We start from the raw sequence: 23,343 nt of genomic DNA, 5'->3' as shown, positions 1-23,343 counted from the left end.
CACCATTCTAAAAACTGCACCCCTCAAGGTACTCAAAACCACATTCAAAAAGTTTATTAACCCTTCAGGTGCTTCACAGGAATTTTTGGAATGTTTAAAAAAAAATGAACATTCAACTTTTTCTTCACAAAATTTTTACTTCAGATCCAATTTGTTTTACTTTACCAAGGGTAACAGGAGAAATTGTACCAAAAAAGTTGTTGTACAATTTGTCCTGAGTACGCCGATACCCCACATGTTGGGGTAAACCATTGATTGGGCACATGGCAGAGCTCGGAAGGGAAGGAGCGCCATTTGACTTTTCAATGCAAAATTGGCTGGAATTGAGATCGGAACCCATGTCGTGTTTGGAGAGCCCCTGACGTGCCTAAACATTGAAAACCCCCACAAGTGACACCATTTTGGAAAGTAGACCCTCTAAGGAACTAATCTAGATGTGTGGTGAGCACTTTGAACCTCCAAGTGCTTCACAGAAGTTTATAATGTAGAGCTGTAAAAAAAAATTAATATTAATTTTCACAAACAATGATCTTTTTGCCCCAAATTTTTTATTTTCCCAAGGGTAGCAGGATAAATTGGACCCCAAAAGTTGTTGTGCAATTTGTCCTGAGTACGCTGATACTTCATATATGGGGATAAACCACTGTTTGGGCGCATGGCAGAGCTCGGAAGGGAAGGAGCGCCATTTGACTTTTCAATGCAAAATTGGCTGGAATTGAGATCGGAACCCATGTCGTGTTTGGAGAGCCCCTGACGTGCCTAAAAAGTGGAAACCCCCACAAGTGACACCATTTTGGAAAGAAGACCCCCTAAGGAACTTATCTAGATGTGTGGTGAGCACTTTTAACCCCCAGTTGTTTCACTAAAGTTTAGAATGTAGCACTGTGAAAATTAAAAAATCATTTTTTCTTTCCACAAAATGATGTTTTAGCCCGCAATTTTTTTTCCCCAAGGGTAACAGGAGAAATTGGACCACAAAAGTTATTGTCCAATTTGTCCTGAGTACGCTGATACCCCATACATTGAGGGGAACCACTGTTTGGGCACACGGCAGAGCTCGGAAGGGAAGGAGCGCCGTTTGAAATGCAGACTTAGATGGATTGGTCTGCAGGTGTCATGTTGCATTTGCAGAGCCCCTGATGCACCTAAACAGTAGAAACCCCCCACAAGTGACCCCATATTGGAAACTAGACCCCCCACGGAACTTATCTAGATGTGTTGTGAGAACTTTGAACCAACAAGTGTTTCACTACAGTTTATCACGCAGAGCCGTGAAAATAAAAAATAATTTTTTTTCTCCACGAAAATTATATTTTAGCCCCCACGTTTTTATTTTCTCAAGGGTAACAGGAGAAATTGGACAACAAAAGTTGTTGTCCAATTTGTCCTGAGTACGCTGATACCCCATATATGGGGGGGAACCACTGTTTGTGCGCACGGCAGAGCTCGGAAGGGAAGGAGCGCCGTTTGAAATGCAGACTTAGATGGATTGGTCTGCAGGTGTCATGTTGCATTTGCAGAGCCCCTGATGTACCTAAACAGTAGAAACCCCCCACAAGTGACCCCATATTGGAAACTAGACCCCCCACGGAACTTATCTAGATGTGTTGTGAGAACTTTGAACCAACAAGTGTTTCACTACAGTTTATCACGCAGAGCCGCGAAAATAAAAAATATATTTTCTTCCACGAAAATTATATTTTAGCCCCCATGTTTTTATTTTCCCAAGGGTAAGGCTGGTTTCACACTTGCATTTTTATCTGCATGCATTTTTAAAAAACACGCATGTGTGAAAAAACGCATGTAAACGCGGTAAAACGCATGTGTTTTTTAGACGCATGCGTTTTTATAGAAAAACACAAGAAAACAAGAAAAAACCAAAAAAATCTAACCCTAACCCTACCCCTAACCCTACCCCTAACCCTAACCTGAAATACGTGGCACTGAAATACGTGGCACTGAAATACGTGGCACTGAAATACGTTTATATACGTATATAAGTGCCACGATATTTCAGTGGCCACGTATATAAGTGCCACGTATATAAGTGCCACGTATATAAGTGCCACGTTTTTAAGTGCCACGTATTTCACGTAAATGCCACGATATTTCAGTGCCACGTATTTCAGTGCCACGTATTTCAGTGCCACGTATTTCAGTGCCACGTATTTCAGTGCCACGATATTTCAAAGACGTGGCACTGAAATACGTGGCACTGAAATATCGTGGCACTGAAATATCGTGGCACTGAAAGACGTGGCACTGAAATATCGTGGCACTGAAATACGTGGCACTGAAATACGTGGCACTGAAATACGTGGCACTGAAATACGTGGCACTGAAATACGTGGCACTGAAATACGTGGCACTGAAATACGTGGCACTATGACTGTCAGAAAATGTTCATTAAACGGTTAGGGGTGAGTTTAGGGGTAGGGTTAGGGTTTGGATCCCTTTATCACCTTGATGGTGGTGGGTGACTTTTCAGTGTGTGTTCTGTTTTTTCTCTATAAAAACGCATGCGTTTTTTACGCAAACAAACGCGTTGAGATCGAATGCCATGTTGCGTTTGGAGAGCCCCTGATGTGCCTAAACAGTGAAAACTCCCCAATTCTAACTGAAACCCTAACCCCAACCCTAGCCCTATCCCTAGTCCTAACCCTAGCGCTACTTTCACACTAGCGTTTTTTTCCATACGTCGCAATGCGTCGTTTTGGCGAAAAACGCATCCTGCAAAGTCATCTGCAGGATGCGTTTTTTCCCCATAGACTAACATTAGCGACGTATTGACACACGTCGCAAGCGTCGTGCGATGGTTGCGTCGTGTTGTGGCGGACCGCCAGCAGCAAAAAACGTTACATGTAACTTTTTTTGTGCCGACGGTCCACCATTTCCGACCGCGCATGCGCGGCTGGAACTCCACCCCCACCTCCCCGCACCTCACAATGGGGCAGCGGATGCGTGGAAAAACAGCATCCGCTGCCCCCGTTGTGCAGCGCTTGCACAGTATGCGTCGGTATGTCGGGCCTAACGGGAAAATGGAAATAAATATATTTTTTTAAATTGTATTATTTTTCCCTAACTAAGGGGGTGATGAAGGGGGATTTGATTTACTTATATAGCGTTTTTTTGGCGGATTTTTATGGTTGGCAGCCATCACACACTAAGACGCTTTTTATTGCAAAAAATAGTTTTTGCATCACCACATTTTGAGAGCTATAATTTTTCCATATTTTGGTCCACAGAGTCATGTGAAATCTTGTTTTTTGCAGGACGAGTTGACGTTTTTATTGGTACCATTTTCGGGTACATTACATTTTTTGATCGCTTTTTATTCCGATTTTTGGGAGGCGGAATGAACAAAAACCAGCAATTCCTGAAATTCTTTTAGGGGGGGCGTTTATACCGTTCCGCGTTTGGTAAAAAGGATAAAGCAGTTTTATTCTTCGGGTCAGTACGATTACAGCGATAACTCATTTATGTAATTTTTTTATGTTTTGGCGCTTTTACACAATAAAAACTATTTTATATAAAAAAATAATTGTTTTTGCATCGCTTTATTCTGAGAGCTATAACTTTTTTATTTTTCTGCTGATGATGCTGTATGGCGGCTTTTTTTTTGCGGGACAAGATGACGTTTTCAGCGGTACCATGCTTATTTATATCCGTCTTTTTGATCGCGTGTTATTCCACTTTTTGTTTGGCGGTATGAGAATAAAGTGTTGTTTTTTGCCTCGTTTTTTTTTTTTTTTGTTACGGTGTTCACTGAAGGGGTTAACTAGTGATATAGTTTCATAGGTGGGGTCGTTACGGACGCGGCGATACCAAATATGTGTACTTTTATTGTGTGATTTTTTTTAAATTTAGATAAAGAAATGTATTTATGGGAATATATATTTTTTTTTTCTTTATTTAGGAATTTTTTTTTTTTTTTTTTTTTACACATGTGGAAAATTTTTTTTTTTACTTTTTTACTTTGTCCCAGGAGGGGACATCACAGATCGGTGATCTGACAGTGTGCACAGCACTCTGTCAGATCATCGATCTGACAGGCACATTGCAGAGGCTTGCCGGCGCCTGCTATGAGGAATTCTCAGCAGACGCCGGCAAGCAGGGTCATCTCATGACCCGGAAGGAGTCCCGCGGCCATCTTGGATCCGGGGACTCCTTCCAGGTCACCGGAGCAGCGCGATCTCATCGCGCTGCTCCGGTGGGAGAGCGCAGGGAGCCCCCGTCCCTGCGCGATCCCCCTCTATGCCGCTGTCACTATTGACAGCGGCATCAGAGGGGTTAAATGCCCGCGATCGGCGACAGCGCCGATCGTGGGCATTGCTGCGGGGTGTCAGCTGTCATATACAGCTGACACCCGCACCCGATCACCGCGGCGCTCAGCGTGAGACCGCGGTGATCGGGGCGCCGTACTAGTACTGCTGCTGGCACTAATGCAGTGCCGGCAGCGCAGTACTAGTACGGCGCATGTCGCGAAGGGGTTAATTGCATAAAAATTCAAAGTTGGAAAATTGCTAAATTTTCAAAATTTTCGCCAAATTTCCCTTTTTTTCACAAATAAACGCAGGTAATATCAAAGAAATTTTACCACTATCATGAAGTACAATATGTCACGAGAAAACAGTGTCAGAATCACCGGGATCCGTTGAAGCGTTCCAGAATTATAACCTCATAAATGGACAGTGGTCAGAATTGTAAAAATTGGCCCGGTCCATAACGTGCAAACCACCCTTGGGGGTGAAGGGGTTAAAAGACTTTATTCTTAGTGTGTGTATTTTTAACCCTTTCATAATATTGGATTAATAATGAATAGGTGTCTTATTGACAGCTCAACATTATTAACTAGGCTTAATGTCACCTTACAATAGCAAGGTGACATTAACCCCTTATTACCCCATATACCACCCCTACAGAGCAGTGGGAAGAGAGAGGCTAAGTGGCAGAATTGGTGCATCCTACAGATGTTTTTAGCGGGGGAGGGGGGGCAATAACCATGGTCCCTCTCTAGGCTATTAATATCTGCCCTCAGTCACTGGCTTTCCCTCTCTGGCGGAGAAAATGGCTCAGGAGCCATTTTTTCCGTGATTTAACCCTTTCATTTAACACCTACAGCTCCAAAATTTTACACACACACACACACACTACTAACATTATTTGTGAGGGACATATAAAAATCTAACAGATATGCAATGGTTTACTGTATGTAAACCATGTCTCATATTCTATCGGCTTCTGCAGTGATTTTACAGAACTCGACAATTGAATTATCGGCTATTCTGCTATCCAGATCTCTATGAAATATATATATATATATATATATATATATATATATATATATATATATATATATATATATATATATATATATATACCATAGACCAAAACAAACAAAAAACGGCACTATCTGAACAAAGCTGAGGCTGCTGTTTGCTCCTGCTCGCAATAGCTCCTTTTCTCACTCCCCCGGCCATGAAGCTTTTTATTTCAGGCTTGCCGCTCTCATTGTACAGCACCCCCGGTCGTGAAGATGTTTTACCGTATGTGAATAAAGTTACCTGCTTCGGACGATTGGAGAGTGCTCTCTTCTTCTTTACTTTGCAATTGGATACGACTGACATTCTGTTGAGTACAGCACCCGTGATCGGACGTCTTGATTTCCAACGCAGGTGAGCAGCTTCCACTATATTCTATAGGCAGTCGTGCGGTCTATCTGTTTTCCTCATTATTGTATGTGTGTGTATATCTATATATATGTGTGTGTGTGTGTAGACATTTATTTTATCTATTCTATTCTATTCTAACCTGTCAGTGTGATTTTACTGTACACCGCACTGAATTGCCGGCTTTTCTATAGGACACCGATGCTTATTTTTGGCAAGTCACACTGACGGTCCGTGAGGTGTGCCAGTTTTTCTCCCACCCATAGACTTTCATTGCCGTATTTCGGGCATAATACGGTGACATTCGCAGCATGCTTCAATCAAAGAAAACCAGCAGCACACAGCTGAAGGCTGCACGCTCTAAAGTCCAAGGATCCAATAGGACCAATACTCAAAATAGAAGAAGAAGGAGCAGCAACCATTCCAGGTGAAAAAATTCTGTCAAAATCTTTATTCCGCCATAATAAAAGTTACAACGTTTCGGCCATGATGGCCTTTATCAAGTATACAATTGATCACATATGGCCATCTTAAATAGTGTGGAGCCTATGTAGCCACCAATCACCACTAAGAGGCGGCCTTTATTTAAACATATTAAAAAACCATATAATATACATCTGCACCAAATCTTAAATAGAGAGCACATTAAATCACATTTAATTATATACACATCATATAAAAACTGTGTCTACAGTACATCAGAGAAGCACATTATCAAGGTAAACACATCGCTAGCCCAATCCTAACACAGCTCCTCCGTTGTTATGGAGATAGTACCACCAATCCCTGGCTGTGAATGCAATAAATAAAACCCCTTGACCAATCCTGGTTTTATCTAAAAAAAAAAGCGCTAAAATCCCGCTGTCCAATCATCACATACCTATACGATACTTTCCATGAGGCGAGGCATCGCACGCCAGCGCCTGCGCACACTGACACACCCGGCAAAGGACCACATGACCATTACCGGAGTACGTCGGGCGCACGCGCCGATCGTCGCGCCTCAGCGTCATCCCTAGGGGCGCCCAACCAGATGAACACGTGATCACCCAAGGGGCGGAGGACCACTTGCTCAAGAGACACACGTGACACACCAGAACGGCGCTCACAGGGAGACGCAGACCAAGCCATTACCATGGCAACAGACTTACTTATATACCCCAAAGTATATCGTGATTTGGCACGCAAGGACCAAAGAGGAGAGGAGGAAATATAATCGCACATAAATTGTGCATAGTTAGAGAAGGGCTGTAGTTACAATCAGAGCACAAGAAGGAAGGAAAAAGCAACCAAGGAGGAAAATCCTCCACATCCTCCACATGTTCCTTATATATCAAATCGCCGATGCACTGTAAAACAATAAAGCCAAAAAAAACAAAAAACAAGTTAAAATATGTACATAGCAGTGCATAATAAAAACTACACACATGAGAACACCCTATAGCGGAGAGGGGGGATTTAGGACATACATATTTGAAGGTTGTAATCGATATTTAACCCTCTGGGTTGTAGGGTCTCCAACACCGAGATCCACCTTAACTCTTTTTGTTTTAATTTTCGTGTCCTATCACCACCTCTCCGCAAAGGTGGGACCCCATCAATAACTCTAAAGCGCAATTGATTTATCGAATGTCTGCAGTCACTGAAATGTTTTGGAATAGGTAATTCCAATAATTGCGTTCTTATAGTGCTTTTGTGCTTACTTATTCGGGCTCGAATTTCCATAGTAGTCTCGCCAACATACATAAGTCCGCAAGGACATACTATTAGATAGATGACAAATTTCGAAGAGCACGTATAGCGTTCATTAATCATAAATCTCTTACCCGTCCGAGGGTGGTTAAAGCTATCGCCCTTCAACATATTGCCACAGCAAGCACAATTGAGACAGGGAAAGTTGCCCATCCGAGGTGGACACAATGTCCTTTGGACGGCAACTTTACCTGTGCCAATATCGGACCTAACCAATTTATCTCTCAAATTACGTCCCCGTCTATAGGATAGAATAGGTCGTGCATGAAAGTCCTGAATCTGAGGCATACCTTTCTTCAGTATCCCCCAGTGCCTATTCAAAATATTGGCAATACCATTGCTGGCAGGACAATATGTAGACACAAAAGGTATACGTTTTTGTTTGGCTTTTCTTTGAGTTCGTAAATCTCCATTGGATAGTTGTAATATTTTATCCCTGTGGCCAGTCACCTTAGATTTCGGATAGCCTCTATGTAAAAATTTTTTACACATTTCCTCCAATCTCATTTCACAGATTTCATTGTCTGTCACAATCCTCTTAACCCGGACCAATTGACTCCAAGGAAGTGAATCCATCATCTTCCTTGGATGGTAACTATCATAACATAAGAGGCTGTTCCTATCCGTTACCTTGGTGAACAAATCAGTACACAGGTTACCATCTTGTTTATACACCATAGTGTCCAAGAATTGTACCCTATCAACAGAATATGTCATAGTGAATTTTAATTCAGGGTGTATGTTATTCAGCTCCGTAAGGAAATCAAAAAGGACCTCGTCAGTACCCTCCCATACACAAAAAATGTCGTCGATATAGCGCCACCAGGCTCGGACGTGGCCCCAGAAGCTGGAGCTGTACACATGATGATCCTCGAGTACCGCCATATAGATGTTAGCATAAGTAGGGGCCACATTGGACCCCATGGCGGTACCCCTTAACTGCTGGTAGTAATCATCCCCAAAGAGGAAAAAATTCCTCCTGAGGATGAACTCCAGCAGTGTGAGGACCAACTGTGCACAATCCGGAGGCACGTCCGAGCCTGATAGCACCACACCGACGGCTTGCAGACCCCTTTCATGTTCGATTGATGTGTACAAAGACACAACATCGAACGATACTAGAAGAGTAGAAGCACTAATAGGGACACCACTTAACTTCTCCAAGAAATCATTGGTGTCTCTAATATACGAACGTGCAGAGGTGGAAAAACATCGAAGGACTTTGTCTAAAAAAATGGACACCTTATTGCACATAGACCCCCTACCAGATACAATTGGACACCCGGGGGGGTTTTCCAAATCTTTGTGTATCTTTGGTAGTGTATACAGGATTGGGGTAATTGGTGCATCCACATATAGAAATTCAAACAGTTTCTGATCAATGAGTCCATTAAGAAGGGAGTCACTGATCAGGAGCTGCAACTCCCCCTGAAAGGTAGTGGTAGGATCACATCTCAATTTTTTATAGACTGCAGTGTCTGACAGTTGTCTCATAATTTCCGCTCTGTATTTAACAGTGTCCATTATTACCACTGCTCCGCCTTTGTCGGCTGGTTTTATTGTGATTTCAGCATTATCCGCCAAGCGATCAAGGGCCTGTCTCTCTGACCTGGACAGATTATTATATCCAGCATTATGGAAACCAGTCTTCAGTAATTTTATATCCCTCTCCACCAATTCGATATAAGATTCAACAAAATGATTTTTAACATGGGGTTGAAAAGAGCTTTTGTTGTATAAACCTTTAAGGGGTGGGTTTATACAACAAAAGCTCTTTTCAACCCCATGTTAAAAATCATTTTGTTGAATCTTATATCGAATTGGTGGAGAGGGTTAAGAGGATTGTGACAGACAATGAAATCTGTGAAATGAGATTGGAGGAAATGTGTAAAAAATTTTTACATAGAGGCTATCCGAAATCTAAGGTGACTGGCCACAGGGATAAAATATTACAACTATCCAATGGAGATTTACGAACTCAAAGAAAAGCCAAACAAAAACGTATACCTTTTGTGTCTACATATTGTCCTGCCAGCAATGGTATTGCCAATATTTTGAATAGGCACTGGGGGATACTGAAGAAAGGTATGCCTCAGATTCAGGACTTTCATGCACGACCTATTCTATCCTATAGACGGGGACGTAATTTGAGAGATAAATTGGTTAGGTCCGATATTGGCACAGGTAAAGTTGCCGTCCAAAGGACATTGTGTCCACCTCGGATGGGCAACTTTCCCTGTCTCAATTGTGCTTGCTGTGGCAATATGTTGAAGGGCGATAGCTTTAACCACCCTCGGACGGGTAAGAGGTTTATGATTAATGAACGCTATACGTGCTCTTCGAAATTTGTCATCTATCTAATAGTATGTCCTTGCGGACTTATGTATGTTGGCGAGACTACTATGGAAATTCGAGCCCGAATAAGTAAGCACAAAAGCACTATAAGAACGCAATTATTGGAATTACCTATTCCAAAACATTTCAGTGACTGCAGACATTCGATAAATCAATTGCGCTTTAGAGTTATTGATGGGGTCCCACCTTTGCGGAGAGGTGGTGATAGGACACGAAAATTAAAACAAAAAGAGTTAAGGTGGATCTCGGTGTTGGAGACCCTACAACCCAGAGGGTTAAATATCGATTACAACCTTCAAATATGTATGTCCTAAATCCCCCCTCTCCGCTATAGGGTGTTCTCATGTGTGTAGTTTTTATTATGCACTGCTATGTACATTTTTTTTAACTTGTTTTTTGTTTTTTTTGGCTTTATTGTTTTACAGTGCATCGGCGATTTGATATATAAGGAACATGTGGAGGATGTGGAGGATTTTCCTCCTTGGTTGCTTTTTCCTTCCTTCTTGTGCTCTGATTGTAACTACAGCCCTTCTCTAACTATGCACAATTTATGTGCGATTATATTTCCTCCTCTCCTCTTTGGTCCTTGCGTGCCAAATCACGATATACTTTGGGGTATATAAGTAAGTCTGTTGCCATGGTAATGGCTTGGTCTGCGTCTCCCTGTGAGCGCCGTTCTGGTGTGTCACGTGTGTCTCTTGAGCGAGTGGTCCTCCGCCCCTTGGGTGATCACGTGTTCATCTGGTTGGGCGCCCCTAGGGATGACGCTGAGGCGCGACGATCGGCGCGTGCGCCCGACGTACTCCGGTAATGGTCATGTGGTCCTTTGCCGGGTGTGTCAGTGTGCGCAGGCGCTGGCGTGCGATGCCTCATGGAAAGTATCGTATGTGATGATTGGACAGCGGGATTTTAGCGCTTTTTTTTTTAGATAAAACCAGGATTGGTCAAGGGGTTTTATTTATTGCATTCACAGCCAGGGATTGGTGGTACTATCTCCATAACAACGGAGGAGCTGTGTTAGGATTGGGCTAGCGATGTGTTTACCTTGATAATGTGCTTCTCTGATGTACTGTAGACACAGTTTTTATATGATGTGTATATAATTAAATGTGATTTAATATGCTCTCTATTTAAGATTTGGTGCAGATGTATATTATATGGTTTTTTAATATGTTTAAATAAAGGCCGCCTCTTAGTGGTGATTGGTGGCTACATAGGCTCCACACTATTTAAGATGGCCATATGTGATCAATTGTATACTTGATAAAGGCCATCATGGCCGAAACGTTGTAACTTTTATTATGGCGGAATAAAGATTTTGACAGAATTTTTTCACCTGGAATGGTTGCTGCTCCTTCTTCTTCTATTCGCAGCATGCTGGGATTTCCTACGCATGTATAATAAGGCGGAGAAAATTCCGCCTGATGTGAGCTGCCCCATAGATTAATATTGGTCCGAGTGCTATGCGATTTTTTTTCTTTTTTTATCGCATTGCACTCGTCCGTATTATGCTCTAGTGCGACTCCGGCCTTAGGCCACGGCTTTAAGCGTAGCTCATCAGTCCTGCACAACCCAATTAACTGTTTGTTCCTCTTGCAAATTCAGCAGGGGCTCAGCTTGGAAGTTCCTGCAGTCTCCGCAGTATAACAGAAGAGGTAGCCATGTGGTGCACGCTTCTCCCAATATATTTTTTGATGAAGTACAAGACATTACATCTTCAGCGGATGATTCTGCATCTGGAGAGGAAGATCTGGACTCTCTGCTGTTATTCGGTGTGCTGAGAGGCAGTGTGGTTGGATTGCGTTACTATACAGGAGTGGTAGGTATAATTATTTAAAGAAAAATTACAAATCAGCACAAGCTTCTATATATTGGGTAAATCAGAAGATGAACAATATTGAAGATACAGTGGGGCAAAAAAGTATTTAGTCAGTCAGCAATAGTGCAAGTTCCACCACTTAAAAAGATGAGAGGCGTCTGTAATTTACATCATAGGTAGACTTCAACTATGGGAGACAAACTGAGAAAAAAAAATCCAGAAAATCACATTGTCTGTTTTTTTATCATTTTATTTGCATTTTATGGTGGAAAATAAGTATTTGGTCAGAAACAAAATTTCATCTCAATACTTTGTAATATATCCTTTGTTGGCAATGACAGAGGTCAAACGTTTTCTGTAAGTCTTCACAAGGTTGCCACACACTGTTGTTGGTATTTTGTCCCATTCCTCCATGCAGATCTCCTCTAGAGCAGTGATGTTTTTGGCTTTTCGCTTGGCAACATGGACTTTCAACTCCCTCCAAAGGTTTTCTATAAGGTTGAGATCTGGAGACTGGTTGGCCACTCCAGGACCTTGAAATGCTTCTTACGAAGCCACTCCTTCGTTGCCCTGGCGGTGTGCTTTGGATCATTGTCATGTTGAAAGACCCAGCCACGTTTCAACTTCAATGCCCTTGCTGATGGAAGGAGGTTTGCACTCAAAATCTCACGATATATGGCCCCATTCATTCTTTCATGTACCCGGATCAGTCGTCCTGGCCCCTTTGCAGAGAAACAGCCCCAAAGCATGATGTTTCCACCACCATGCTTTACAGTAGGTATGGTGTTTGATGGATGCAACTCAGTATTCTTTTTCCTCCAAACACGACAAGTTGTGTTTCTACCAAACAGTTCCAGTTTGGTTTCATCAGACCATAGGACATTCTCCCAAAACTCCTCTGGATCATCCAAATGCTCTCTAGCAAACTTCAGACGGGCCCGGACATGTACTGGCTTAAGCAGTGGGACACGTCTGGCACTGCAGGATCTGAGTCCATGGTGGCGTAGTGTGTTACTTATGGTAAGCCTTGTTACATTGGTCCCAGCTCTCTGCAGTTCATTCACTAGGTCCCCCCGCGTGGTTCTGGGATTTTTGCTCACCGTTCTTGTGATCATTCTGACCCCACGGGGTGGGATTTTGCGTGGAGCCCCAGATCGAGGGAGATTATCAGTGGTCTTGTATGTCTTCCATTTTCTAATTATTGCTCCCACTGTTGATTTCTTCACTCCAAGCTGGTTGGCTATTGCAGATTCAGTCTTCCCAGCCTGGTGCAGGGCTACAATTTTGTTTCTGGTGTCCTTTGACAGCTCTTTGGTCTTCACCATAGTGGAGTTTGGAGTCAGACTGTTTGAGGGTGTGCACAGGTGTCTTTTTATACTGATAACAAGTTTAAACAGGTGCCATTACTACAGGTAATGAGTGGAGGAAAGAGGAGACTCTTAAAGAAGAAGTTACAGGTCTGTGAGAGCCAGAAATCTTGATTGTTTGTTTCTGACCAAATACTTATTTTCCACCATAAAATGCAAATAAAATGATAAAAAAACAGACAATGTGATTTTTTTCTCAGTTTGTCTCCCATAGTTGAGGTCTACCTATGATGTAAATTACAGACGCCTCTCATCTTTTTAAGTGGTGGAACTTGCACTATTGCTGACTGACTAAATACTTTTTTGCCCCACTGTACATATATTTGTAATTCTTAGTATCCATCTGTGCGCTTAGCTGAAAATATTCTTCGAGATCGGTTTAGTGGAGGGCAGGACGGCATGGAGCTGCTGGAATAAACAACACTTACCGTACACTTTTACTCAGATTACTCACGATACAGAGAGGATTCTGTCAGACTGAGCAGAAATGCCCTGTCCGGCTGAAGACAGTGAATTCCAGCAGCTCCTGTCAGGCTCAGTGAGTAGAGGAGGACGCTGCTCTCACCTGACATCTGTCTGGAGCAGATGTTTTTTACCCAGCCCGTCCTAGTACCTATCAGCTGGGAAACTGCTATGGCATATGACATTTAAAAATCCCGAAAGAGCACAGGTACAGGTGCTCCTCACAAATAATGGAATATCATCAAAAAGTTAATTTATTTCAGTTCTTTAATACAAAAAGTGAAACTCACATATTATATTGAGTCATTACAAACAGAGTCATCTATTTCAAGTGTTTATTTCTGTTAATGTTGATGATTATGTTATGATTATCTGTGTGTGGTGGCTCTTGAAGCAATGACTCCAGCAGCAGTCCACTCCTTGTGAATCTCCCTCAAATTTTTGACTGGCCTTTTCTTAACAATCCTTTCAAGGCTGCGGTTACCCCGGTTGCTTGTGCACCTTTTTCTACGGCACTTTTTCCTTCCACTCAACTTTCCATTAATATGTTTGGATACAGCACTCTGTGAACAGTCAGCTTCTTTAGCAATGGCCTTTTGTGGCTAAGGCTTCTTTCACACTTCAGTTTTTTGGCGTCAGTCACTTCCGACATAATGACGGATCGACGGATCCGTCACAATAGTTGAAAAAACGGATGTAACGGATCCGTTTTTTTGACGGATCCGTTACTCGGGGGTTGTATATACTTTTTGGAGCATGCGCTATTGAAAAAAATTGAAAAAACGGATTGGGGCGACGGATCCGCCGAAATGACGGTCGCGACGGATCCGTCGCCCATAGGTGGCCATTCTATGAAATGACGGACGCGACGGATCTGTCGCGATCCGCCATTTCAACGCAGACAAAAAACGTTGCAATGACCGTCAATGTCTAGATGACGTCCGCCAAATTTTGACGGATCTGTCGCATGAACCTAGGGGTAGAACCTAGGCAGAGTCTCAAGGGATCCCCGAAAATTTTGCCAGAATGGGGCCCTGAAATTCCTAGTAGCATCCCTGGTGACAGGTATAGCTGTGATTGCAATGCAAAATAAAAGTAAGTGTTGGTTTTGGGCGAGCTATTTGTCCAAGGCAGATTTAGGAAAACCTGCCATGGGCTTTTAAATTTTGAAACGGACTAAAGGATGGTAGTGGGGCGGTGGTTTTCCTTCCCGGCTGGGTTTTCCATGTTGGGTCTGTCAGTGTTGCAGAAGGCTCTGCCATAACTTCAGCCTGTGTGAAGCAACATGGAGCCAAGCAAAGTCAAAAGCCTGACACCCCTCAGCGTACACTACTGTGCAGTTGCCCACGGTAACAGGTCCCGGACTATCTTGTTTACCGGCTGCGATCCGGAGGTTTCTATTTACTTTCTGTTTTGTGAAAAAGCTGACTATTAAAAGAGACTTTGTTTTGGACCTTCCTGGGTCACTGCCTGTCTGTCACACTGCACCAACCCCGCTGCACTACAGGGCTCAACCAGGAGACATTACTATGTGGGAGCACAAAGAGCATTATTAATATTGTGCGGTGGCAAATGTTACCACTTGTGCCCCACTTAGTAAAATTCTCCTATTTGTGCTGACAATTAGTAATGATCCCCAATGGCATCCCACATAGCCTTCTCATGTTTTGTTTTTAACTCAAATAAATTTTTATTAAGAATAACATTTACAATTGACATGTTACATTCTTGTTTTCAGTACAAAGTTTTCCCCCCAAACGAACCCCGCAATCCCAACTTATATTGCCCCCCCCCCCAAATAAGACAGCCCACCTTGTTTAATAGCTCCACACTCAAATCTATAGGATGACTATCCCCTCAGTTAGGACCATAGGCCACGTGTTATGTTTTCACCAATTCAGGGTCTTGATTCACCCGGTCTCTATAACAAACCTATCCCATGGCAAGCCACGGAGACCAAAGCTTATCGAACATTTCAGTTTTCCCTCTTTTCTGATAAAACCCCTTTTCCAGTTTCAGGCCCTGCTTCACATATTGGAGGAATTCTCTTCTTTGAAGGTGGCTCGTCCTTAATCCAATTTCGCGCTATTACCTTCCGGGCCATATACAGCAATCTGGCAATAGCTGTCTTCAGGTTGTTATCCACTCCAATCTCATCCACGCACCCCAACAAGCACACCATCGGGTCCCTTGGCACCGTGCATCTATACGCTCCTTCCACACGACTCAAAACTACCAACCAAAAAGCAGCCAGTCTCGGACACGTCCACATCATATGAAATATATCTGCATCTGTAGATTTACACCTCGGGCACTCAGAATCATCATGCAAACGTGCCTTATATAACACCTTCGGAGATTTGTAAACTCTGTGTATTACATAAAGCTGTGACAGCCTATACGGTTCGCTCAGAGACAGCCGTGGAACCCACTCCAGCACCGACTCCCAAGTTTCATTCTCCATTGGGCCCAGATCCCTCTCCCACTTAGCTCTCGCCAGTATTGGAAACCTTAACAGGAAAGTGTGCAGCAAGTCTTTATAAAGAGTGGAAATAACCCCCCCAGTAGTCCCTTCACCACACACATACTCTAAAGGTACCTTCACACTGAGCGACTTAACAACGATATCGCTAGCGATCCATGACGTTGCACGTCCTGGCTAGCGATATCGTTGTGTTTGACATTCAGCAGCGATCTGGATCCTGCTGTGACATCGTTGGTCGGAGCTAGAAGCCAGCACCTTATTTCATCGCTGGATCTCCCGCAGACATCGCTGAATCGGTGTGTGTGACACCGATCCAGCGATGTCTTCACTGGTAACCAGGGTAAACATCGGGTTACTGAGTGCAGGGCCGCGCTTAGTAACCCGATGTTTACCCTGGTTACCATTGTAAATGTAAAAAACAAACAAACAGTACATACTTACATTCCCGTGTCTGTCCCCTCGCCGTCAGCTTCCCGCACTGACTGAGCGCCGGCCGGCCGTAAAGCACAGCGGTGACGTCACCGCTCTGCTTTACGGCCGGCCGGCGCTGAGACAGTGCAGGGAAGCTGAGGCCGGGGGACAGACCCCGGAATGTAAGTATGTACTGTTTATTTTTTTTTACATTTACAATGGTAACCAGGGTAAACATCGGGTTACTAAGCGCGGCCCTGCGCTTAGTAACCCGATGTTTACCCTGGTTACCAGGGGACTTCGGCATCGTTGGTCGCTGGAGAGCTGTCTGTGTGACAGCTCTCCAGCAACGAAACAGCGACGCTGCAGCGATCGGCATCGTTGCCTATATCGCTGCAGCGTCGCTTAATGTGACGGCACCTTAACACTATATCCCTTTGAATTCTAATGCCTCCGTCCCTATTCTGAGCTCCAAATGCGTGTCTCATCTGCAAATATTGATATTCCCCCGCAGGCCCGAGATCAAATTCCACCTGCAATTGGGAAAAGGATTTCAACTCTCCCTGCTCAATTATCTGATAGACATATTGAATCCCCTTGGCCTGCCATTCTGGTAGTGCCCCCATTGCCACAAACTCCTTTAAATTATTATTATGCCATAGCGGGGAGAATCTGGTCAGACCCGTAATCCCACGTATATGTTTTAGTCTACCCCACAGCTTACATATCAATAACATAGTCGGATACAATTTCCCCAAAGCCCCCAGGGAGCCATCCTCCAGACATTGTACTGCTGGCCTTCTTTTTGTCACCTTTTCCATTAATTGCTGTACTGCCCAGGACGACCATTCATGCGCCCAGCCCTTTAAGTGCTGACTCTGGGCTGCAAGAAAATATACTTCAGGGTTAGGCAATGCCAAGCCCCCTTCTTCCTTGGGTCGTTGAAGTGTCTCTAGTCTGAAACGTGGATGTTGTCTCCCCCATACCAAATTCCTGAACAGGGAGTTAATCTGCCGAAATTTCCCACGCGGTATCCAAACTGGCGCATTATGAAAAACATACAGAATCTTCGGCATCAAAATCATTTTGATAAGATTCACCCTGCCACCACAGATAAATGCAGCTTAATCCAAGCATCCACTTTTGCCTTAAGAACACCTGAGATCGGAGTCAGATTCATATGTATGTAATCCGTAACCGGCATAGATACCCATATCCCAAGATATTTAAATTGACTTACCACCTTGAGTCGCCCATCCTCCAGCAGCTCACTCCCCTACATCGTCCACTTTAAACAAAATGGACTTACTCCAGTTTATCGTCAGTCCTGACAGTGAGCCAAACCTTTCAATAATCCCAATAGCCCCCCCAAGGAAGCAACCGGGTCAGCTACAAACAGTAGAATATTGTCCGCATACAAGGCCACCCTCTCTTCAATCATCCCATATTTAAACCCAGACACCTCGTCAGACTGTCGAAGTCTAGCAGCCAATGGCTCCATGGCCAGAGCAAACAAAAGACGAGAGAGCGGACATCCCTGCCTTGTCCCTCTAGCTAATTGTATAGTCCGTGATAACTCCCCATTCACCCGGACTCTGGCCATCGGCTGCGAATACAGCAGCCGAATCCAGGACACAAACCGCGAGCCAAACCCCATATATTGCAACACCTGCCAGAGATATCCCCATTCCACACTGTCGAACCACTTATTAGCGTCTAAAGATGCAATAACTCTCTGGCCACAGTTATCAGACCTAAGCTGCAGATTCATAAATAGCCTCCGTAGGTTGACCGCCGTGGATCTATCAGACATAAAGCCAGATTGGTCTGGGTGCACCAGGCCGGAGATTACACTTGTCAACCTCATCGCCAACACCTTGGCCAGAATCTTGACATCTATAGTGAGCAAGGAGATTGGCCAATATGACTCAGGTTGCCCCAAGTCTTTCCCCTCCTTAGGAATCACCGCTATTATGGCCTCTCTCATGGATGTAGGCAGACACTCCCTAGTCTTAGCCTCTTCTAGGACCGCCTTTAATCTGGGAATTAGCACCTCCCCCATATGTTTATAGATCTCAGCAGGAAACCCATCTACTCCAGGCGCCTTCCCATTAGCCATAGACTGTAATGCCCGACCCAGTTCCTCCTCCGTGATAGGAGCCTCCAAGCCCTCTCTATCTGCATCACTCAGGCCATGTGCACACGTTCAGTATTTTTCGCGTTTTTTCGCTATAAAAACGTGATAAAAACGCGAAAAAAACGCTTACATATGCCTCCTATTATTTACAGTGTATTCCGCATTTCTTGTGCAAATGTTGCATTTTTTTCCGCGAAAAAATTGCATCGCGGAAAAAAAGCAACATGTTCATTAAATTTGCGGAATTGCGGGGATTCCGCACACCTAGGAATGTATTGATCTGCTTACTTTCCGCATGTGGCTGTGTACACCATGCGGGAAGTAAGCAGATCATGTGCGGTTGGTACCCAGGGTGGAGGAGAGGAGACTCTCCTCCACAGACTGGGCACCATATAATTGGTAAAAAAAAAAAAAGAATTAAAATAAAAAATAGTGATATACTCACCTTCGATGGCCCCCGGAGTCTTCCCGCCTCTCAGCGGTGCATGCTGTCGCTTCCGTTCCTATAGATGGTGTGGTGAAGGACCTGCGATGACGTCGCGGTCTTGTGATTGGTCGCGAGACCGGTCATGTGACTGCTCACGTGACCGGGACGTCATCGAAGGTCCTGCACACACACACCATCTATAGGAACGGACGCCGCTGAGGAGATCGGCTGTCTGCAGGTGAGTATAACCATTTTTTTTTTTCTTTATTATTATTTTTAAACATTCTATCTTTTACTATTGATGCTGCATAGGCAGCATCTATAGTAAAAAGTTGGTCACACTTGTCAAACACTATGTTTGACAAGTGTGACCAACCTGTCAGTCAGTTTTCCAAGCGATGCTACAGATCGCTTGGAAAACTTTAGCATTCTGCAAGCTAATTTCGCTTGCAAAATGCTAAAAAAAACCGCGAAAAAAACGGGAAAAAAACACGACAAAAAAAATGCGGATTTCTTGCAGAAAATTTCCGGTTTTCTTCAGGAAATTTCTGCAAGAAATCCTGACGTGTGCACATACCCTCAACCTCGGGAGTTCCAGTCCCTCAAGGAACGCCACTGTGTCTCCCACCGTCCCATCCACCCGAGAGGAATATTGGTCCTCGTAAAAATCCGCAAAAACCTGCAAAATCTCTGGAGTCTCAGAGACACTCGTACCACTTCCGGAAACCAGAGAATGGACAAACGAAGCACTTCTCTGTGCAGAAGCCACCAGCGACAGCATGTGACCTACAGTTTCACCCTCCTGATAATAAGCCAGCTTCATGAATTCCCGCTTCCTTTCAGCTTTACCCAGAAAAATTTCTTCCAGATGACTTTGAGCTGCCTCTTCCCAGCTTCCGGAGTACCCAGTGTCACCATCTCATCCTCCGCTGCCCTCAACCCATCAATCGCTGCCTTCTCTGCCTCTCTCGACTTCTGCTTACATCTACTAATGTCTCTAAACAGCAGCCCTCTTAAGTACGCCTTCATGGCTTCCCATACAGTAAGAGCATCTACACTCCCATCATTCAGCTCAAAAAATTCCACCAACTCCCGTTTTATCTTATCTAGATCTATACTGTGCAGCCAGTTAGGGTGTATCTTCCACTCTCTCCTGTTCACGGCCCCTGTCCCCATCGGCCGAAACTCCACCTCAATTGGACTATGGTCCGAGAGGGCCCTAGGCAAATATCTCACATCCCCTACCATCGTGTCCAACAGACGGTTGCCCAGTGCCAAATCAATTCTGGATAGAGTACCATGAGCCGGTGAATAACATGAATACCCCCTTTCCCCAACATGCCTAACTCTCCATAGATCAGTCATACCCACTTCACGAATATAAGTCCCAAACGTAGTAATGTGTCCCACTGTCCTTTTCTGGGAGTTTTTATTTTTATCCCAAAAGTCATCACATATATTATTAAGATCCCCAATAATTAGAAATGGTATCGGGCCCCAGCTTTCCACCCTCTCCAGCACCTCTCTAATTTTCTTACTTGAGTATGGAGGTGGAATATACATCGCCGCTATACACATCGACACTCCATTTATTTTGCAATGCACCACCACATACTGACCATCCACATCCTCCTGTACCATCACCTCTTCATACTGCACTCTCACAGGTACCAGCACCGACACACCCCTAGAGTACGTAGAGAAGGTAGAATGGTATGCCCTCTGTATCCAGCGCCTGTTCAATACATCCACCTTTTCCAGCACCAAATGTGTCTCCAGCAGGTATATCATTCAGACCCTCTGTTCTCGAACATACTGCAGACTTGCCGCCCGCCGAGTTTTATCCGCTAGGCCTCTTACATTCCAACTCAGTATTTTAATGCGGTCCCCCATCATACGGCTCATCATCCTTCATAGTATCCACTTTTCCAAGTATGAGCTGTCTAATCCCTCCCACCCCCCCCTACCAACTCCCAACTTTACCCCCTAATCCACCCAATACAACACATTCTTCCTCTCATCAAGAGTGGGGCTCCACCGCCCATTGCGAACACTCTCCCTTACTTAACCCTCTCCATGCGCCTCCCGCTGGAGTAACAATCCGAATTTCCCACAGTTTTTGTTTTTTCCAACATTCCAACTTAAATAAACATGTAGAGAAATTACCAACCCAATTTGCAGTACCTGGCGTAACCCACCTCCCCCATACTTATTAATCGTTACTATCCCCTCCGGTCAATCACTCAATATGGCACAGCCGAGCCCTCAACCGCTGCTCAACCCTTTAACAAATGTGCCATTAAACGCAAATCCCTCCTCCAGCAACAGAGAAACAACTCCCGTCCGGATCTCGCCGAGATGTCAATCGCCCTTTTCTTTAAGTTTTTTCGCCTTAGTATCAATCCACTGGGTAGCGTCCTCTGGTGTCAGGAAAAAGTGGATTTTATCAAAAGCCACCACTCTCAACTTTGCAGGGAACAGCATAGAGTATTGCACTCCCAGTTCCCTCAGTCGTCTCTTAACTCCAGTGAATTTCATCCGTTGTTTCTGAACTGGAGCAGAATAATCCGGGTAGATGGCAATCTTTTGACCTCCAGCCATCAGATCCTCCATTTCTCTAGCCTTTCTCAGGATAATGTCTGTCCCTGTAGTTCAGCATTTTGGCAAGCATGGTACGGGGATTCGTGTTGTGATTCGGTTCGTGGGCTCCCCCGGTGGTCTCTTGTGGTACTGGTGTCCTGCAAGCTTTGCCTTCTCAGTTCACCTGTTCCTATCAGGATGTGGGAGTATCCTATTTAACCTTGCTCCTCAGTCATTCTAATGCTGGCCATCAATGTATCCAGAGTGATTCTGTTGTATGTTTGTTAGAAAAAAATGTATCTTAGTGAGGATTGGGAAGAAAAGCAAAAAATAGAATTGTTTGGATAAAACAGAACTCATTTAATGTCCATTCAAAAAGAGTGATTACAAAAATGAAGAAAAAGTAAATTATAAGTTCATTGCACACAAATTCAAGTATTAGGTTAAAAAGAAAATGAAAGCAAGCAGAGATCTTACATATGATCTTGTGGCATGATGATGTGTTCGTCCGTGTAGAGAGGCTCAAGGTATGAGGACTCCCCCACATGCTGAGAAGAGACGGTTTATATACAAATCCGTCCCATAGGCTTTCATGGGTTTCTATTTTCTCCTACATAATATCCATATAAGGTAAACCCAGTTCCATGCCAATGGTCTATACCATAAAAGTAGATTCCAGAATATTCCTTATCTTAGTTACACTTGTTTATCGGCTAGAAATAACGCTAGACATCCAAATATAGGTTGGGCTTCACAAACACCTCTAGCTTTTGACATGCAGAGGACAGATGATCAATGACAAGACCTTCAGAAACTGTATCATACACTTTCCCTATACCCTTGGTTCTTTGTTTGATTTCATGTAATTATCCATATGTAAGTGATTATATATATTATTATTGGATTTTACATTCCCCCCTGATTATGATTTGAGAATATCATAATTAACCCTAAAATCTTTCTCTCACCATTCGTATCACATTCATTCTTTATTCTGAAAACCTTGTATTAACATCTGTCTCGAATGTCACCTGAGTTTTGAAAACTAAAATTAGATTAGAGAATTATATTTTTCTTTTCAGCATTTCTCTTAAAATGTCATCTTCCTTTTTCATTTCTGTCTTTATCTTTTTATAAATGTTCTTAATTTTACACATAATAACTATTTGATATATTATACACAGCAAAACTATAATAAATATAATAACAATCGGATTAGATAATACATTTCCTACTGCCATTTTCGTTGAAGACTGTGACCAACTAGTTACTGATTTTCCTAAATTTTTCCACCAAGATGAGCCTGACATACTCGCCCATTCATGTTCAATATCATTTAAATTACCTTGCTCATGTCTGAATACAATTTCAGCTTCTTTTAATTGTTTTGTTAACAAATTTAACAAACCCTTGTCTTTCTTTATCTCATTTGTCCACATATTCCAAGGAAAAGTATTTATTTGGGACAAATTGAACTGTATTGGAAGGATTTTTAGGTTTCTTGAACTTATTAATGTAATATTAATACTTCCTTCCTTCTTTGAGAGAGTTTTCACATTTCCCTCAATACAATATAAACCTATTGTCAGATTTTCAGCATGTACACAAGATGAAAAGTATGCAGAAACAACTTCTTTCTCTGACATAACTTGGAAACAAATCTTATTAGCGCTTACTGGTGTCACCAAGTCATGGATCGTGTGTACATTCTCCACTCTGGCATGACATGAGGTATGATTATGGAAACATGAATGATAAATGACTTTATCCTGTCCAGGTAAACACATTACCTTAGAAACAAAATTTAAACATGAAGAAATGTCTAATTGTTCAGTGTTTGTTCCGTCAAATGCAAAATCTGTGTACTGTAATTGATAAT

General features: G+C 43.3%; 1 protein-coding gene across 2 annotated transcripts in view; it reads left to right on the top strand.

The window, feature by feature from the left end:
• The first annotated feature begins 5,376 nt into the window (after positions 1-5,376).
• The window catches only part of TM4SF18 (transmembrane 4 L six family member 18), a 182,002-nt gene continuing 164,035 nt past the window's right edge, over positions 5,377-23,343 (top strand). Inside the window, exons 1-2 of one of the 2 annotated variants that reach the window (XM_077290840.1) lie at positions 5,377-5,675; positions 11,385-11,595. In XM_077290840.1, coding sequence (XP_077146955.1) covers positions 5,479-5,675; positions 11,385-11,595 — 408 coding nt within the window. In that variant the 5' untranslated portion in view covers positions 5,377-5,478. Of the gene's footprint in view, positions 5,676-11,381; positions 11,596-23,343 lie in introns of both variants that reach the window. The other variant, XM_077290839.1, reaches the window with a different exon arrangement.

Source organism: Ranitomeya variabilis, chromosome 2, assembly GCF_051348905.1.
Source record: "Ranitomeya variabilis isolate aRanVar5 chromosome 2, aRanVar5.hap1, whole genome shotgun sequence".
NCBI classification, from domain to species: domain Eukaryota; kingdom Metazoa; phylum Chordata; class Amphibia; order Anura; family Dendrobatidae; genus Ranitomeya; species Ranitomeya variabilis.
Note: the sequence above shows the minus strand (reverse complement) of the source record. Positions and strands in the feature narration are given on the sequence as shown.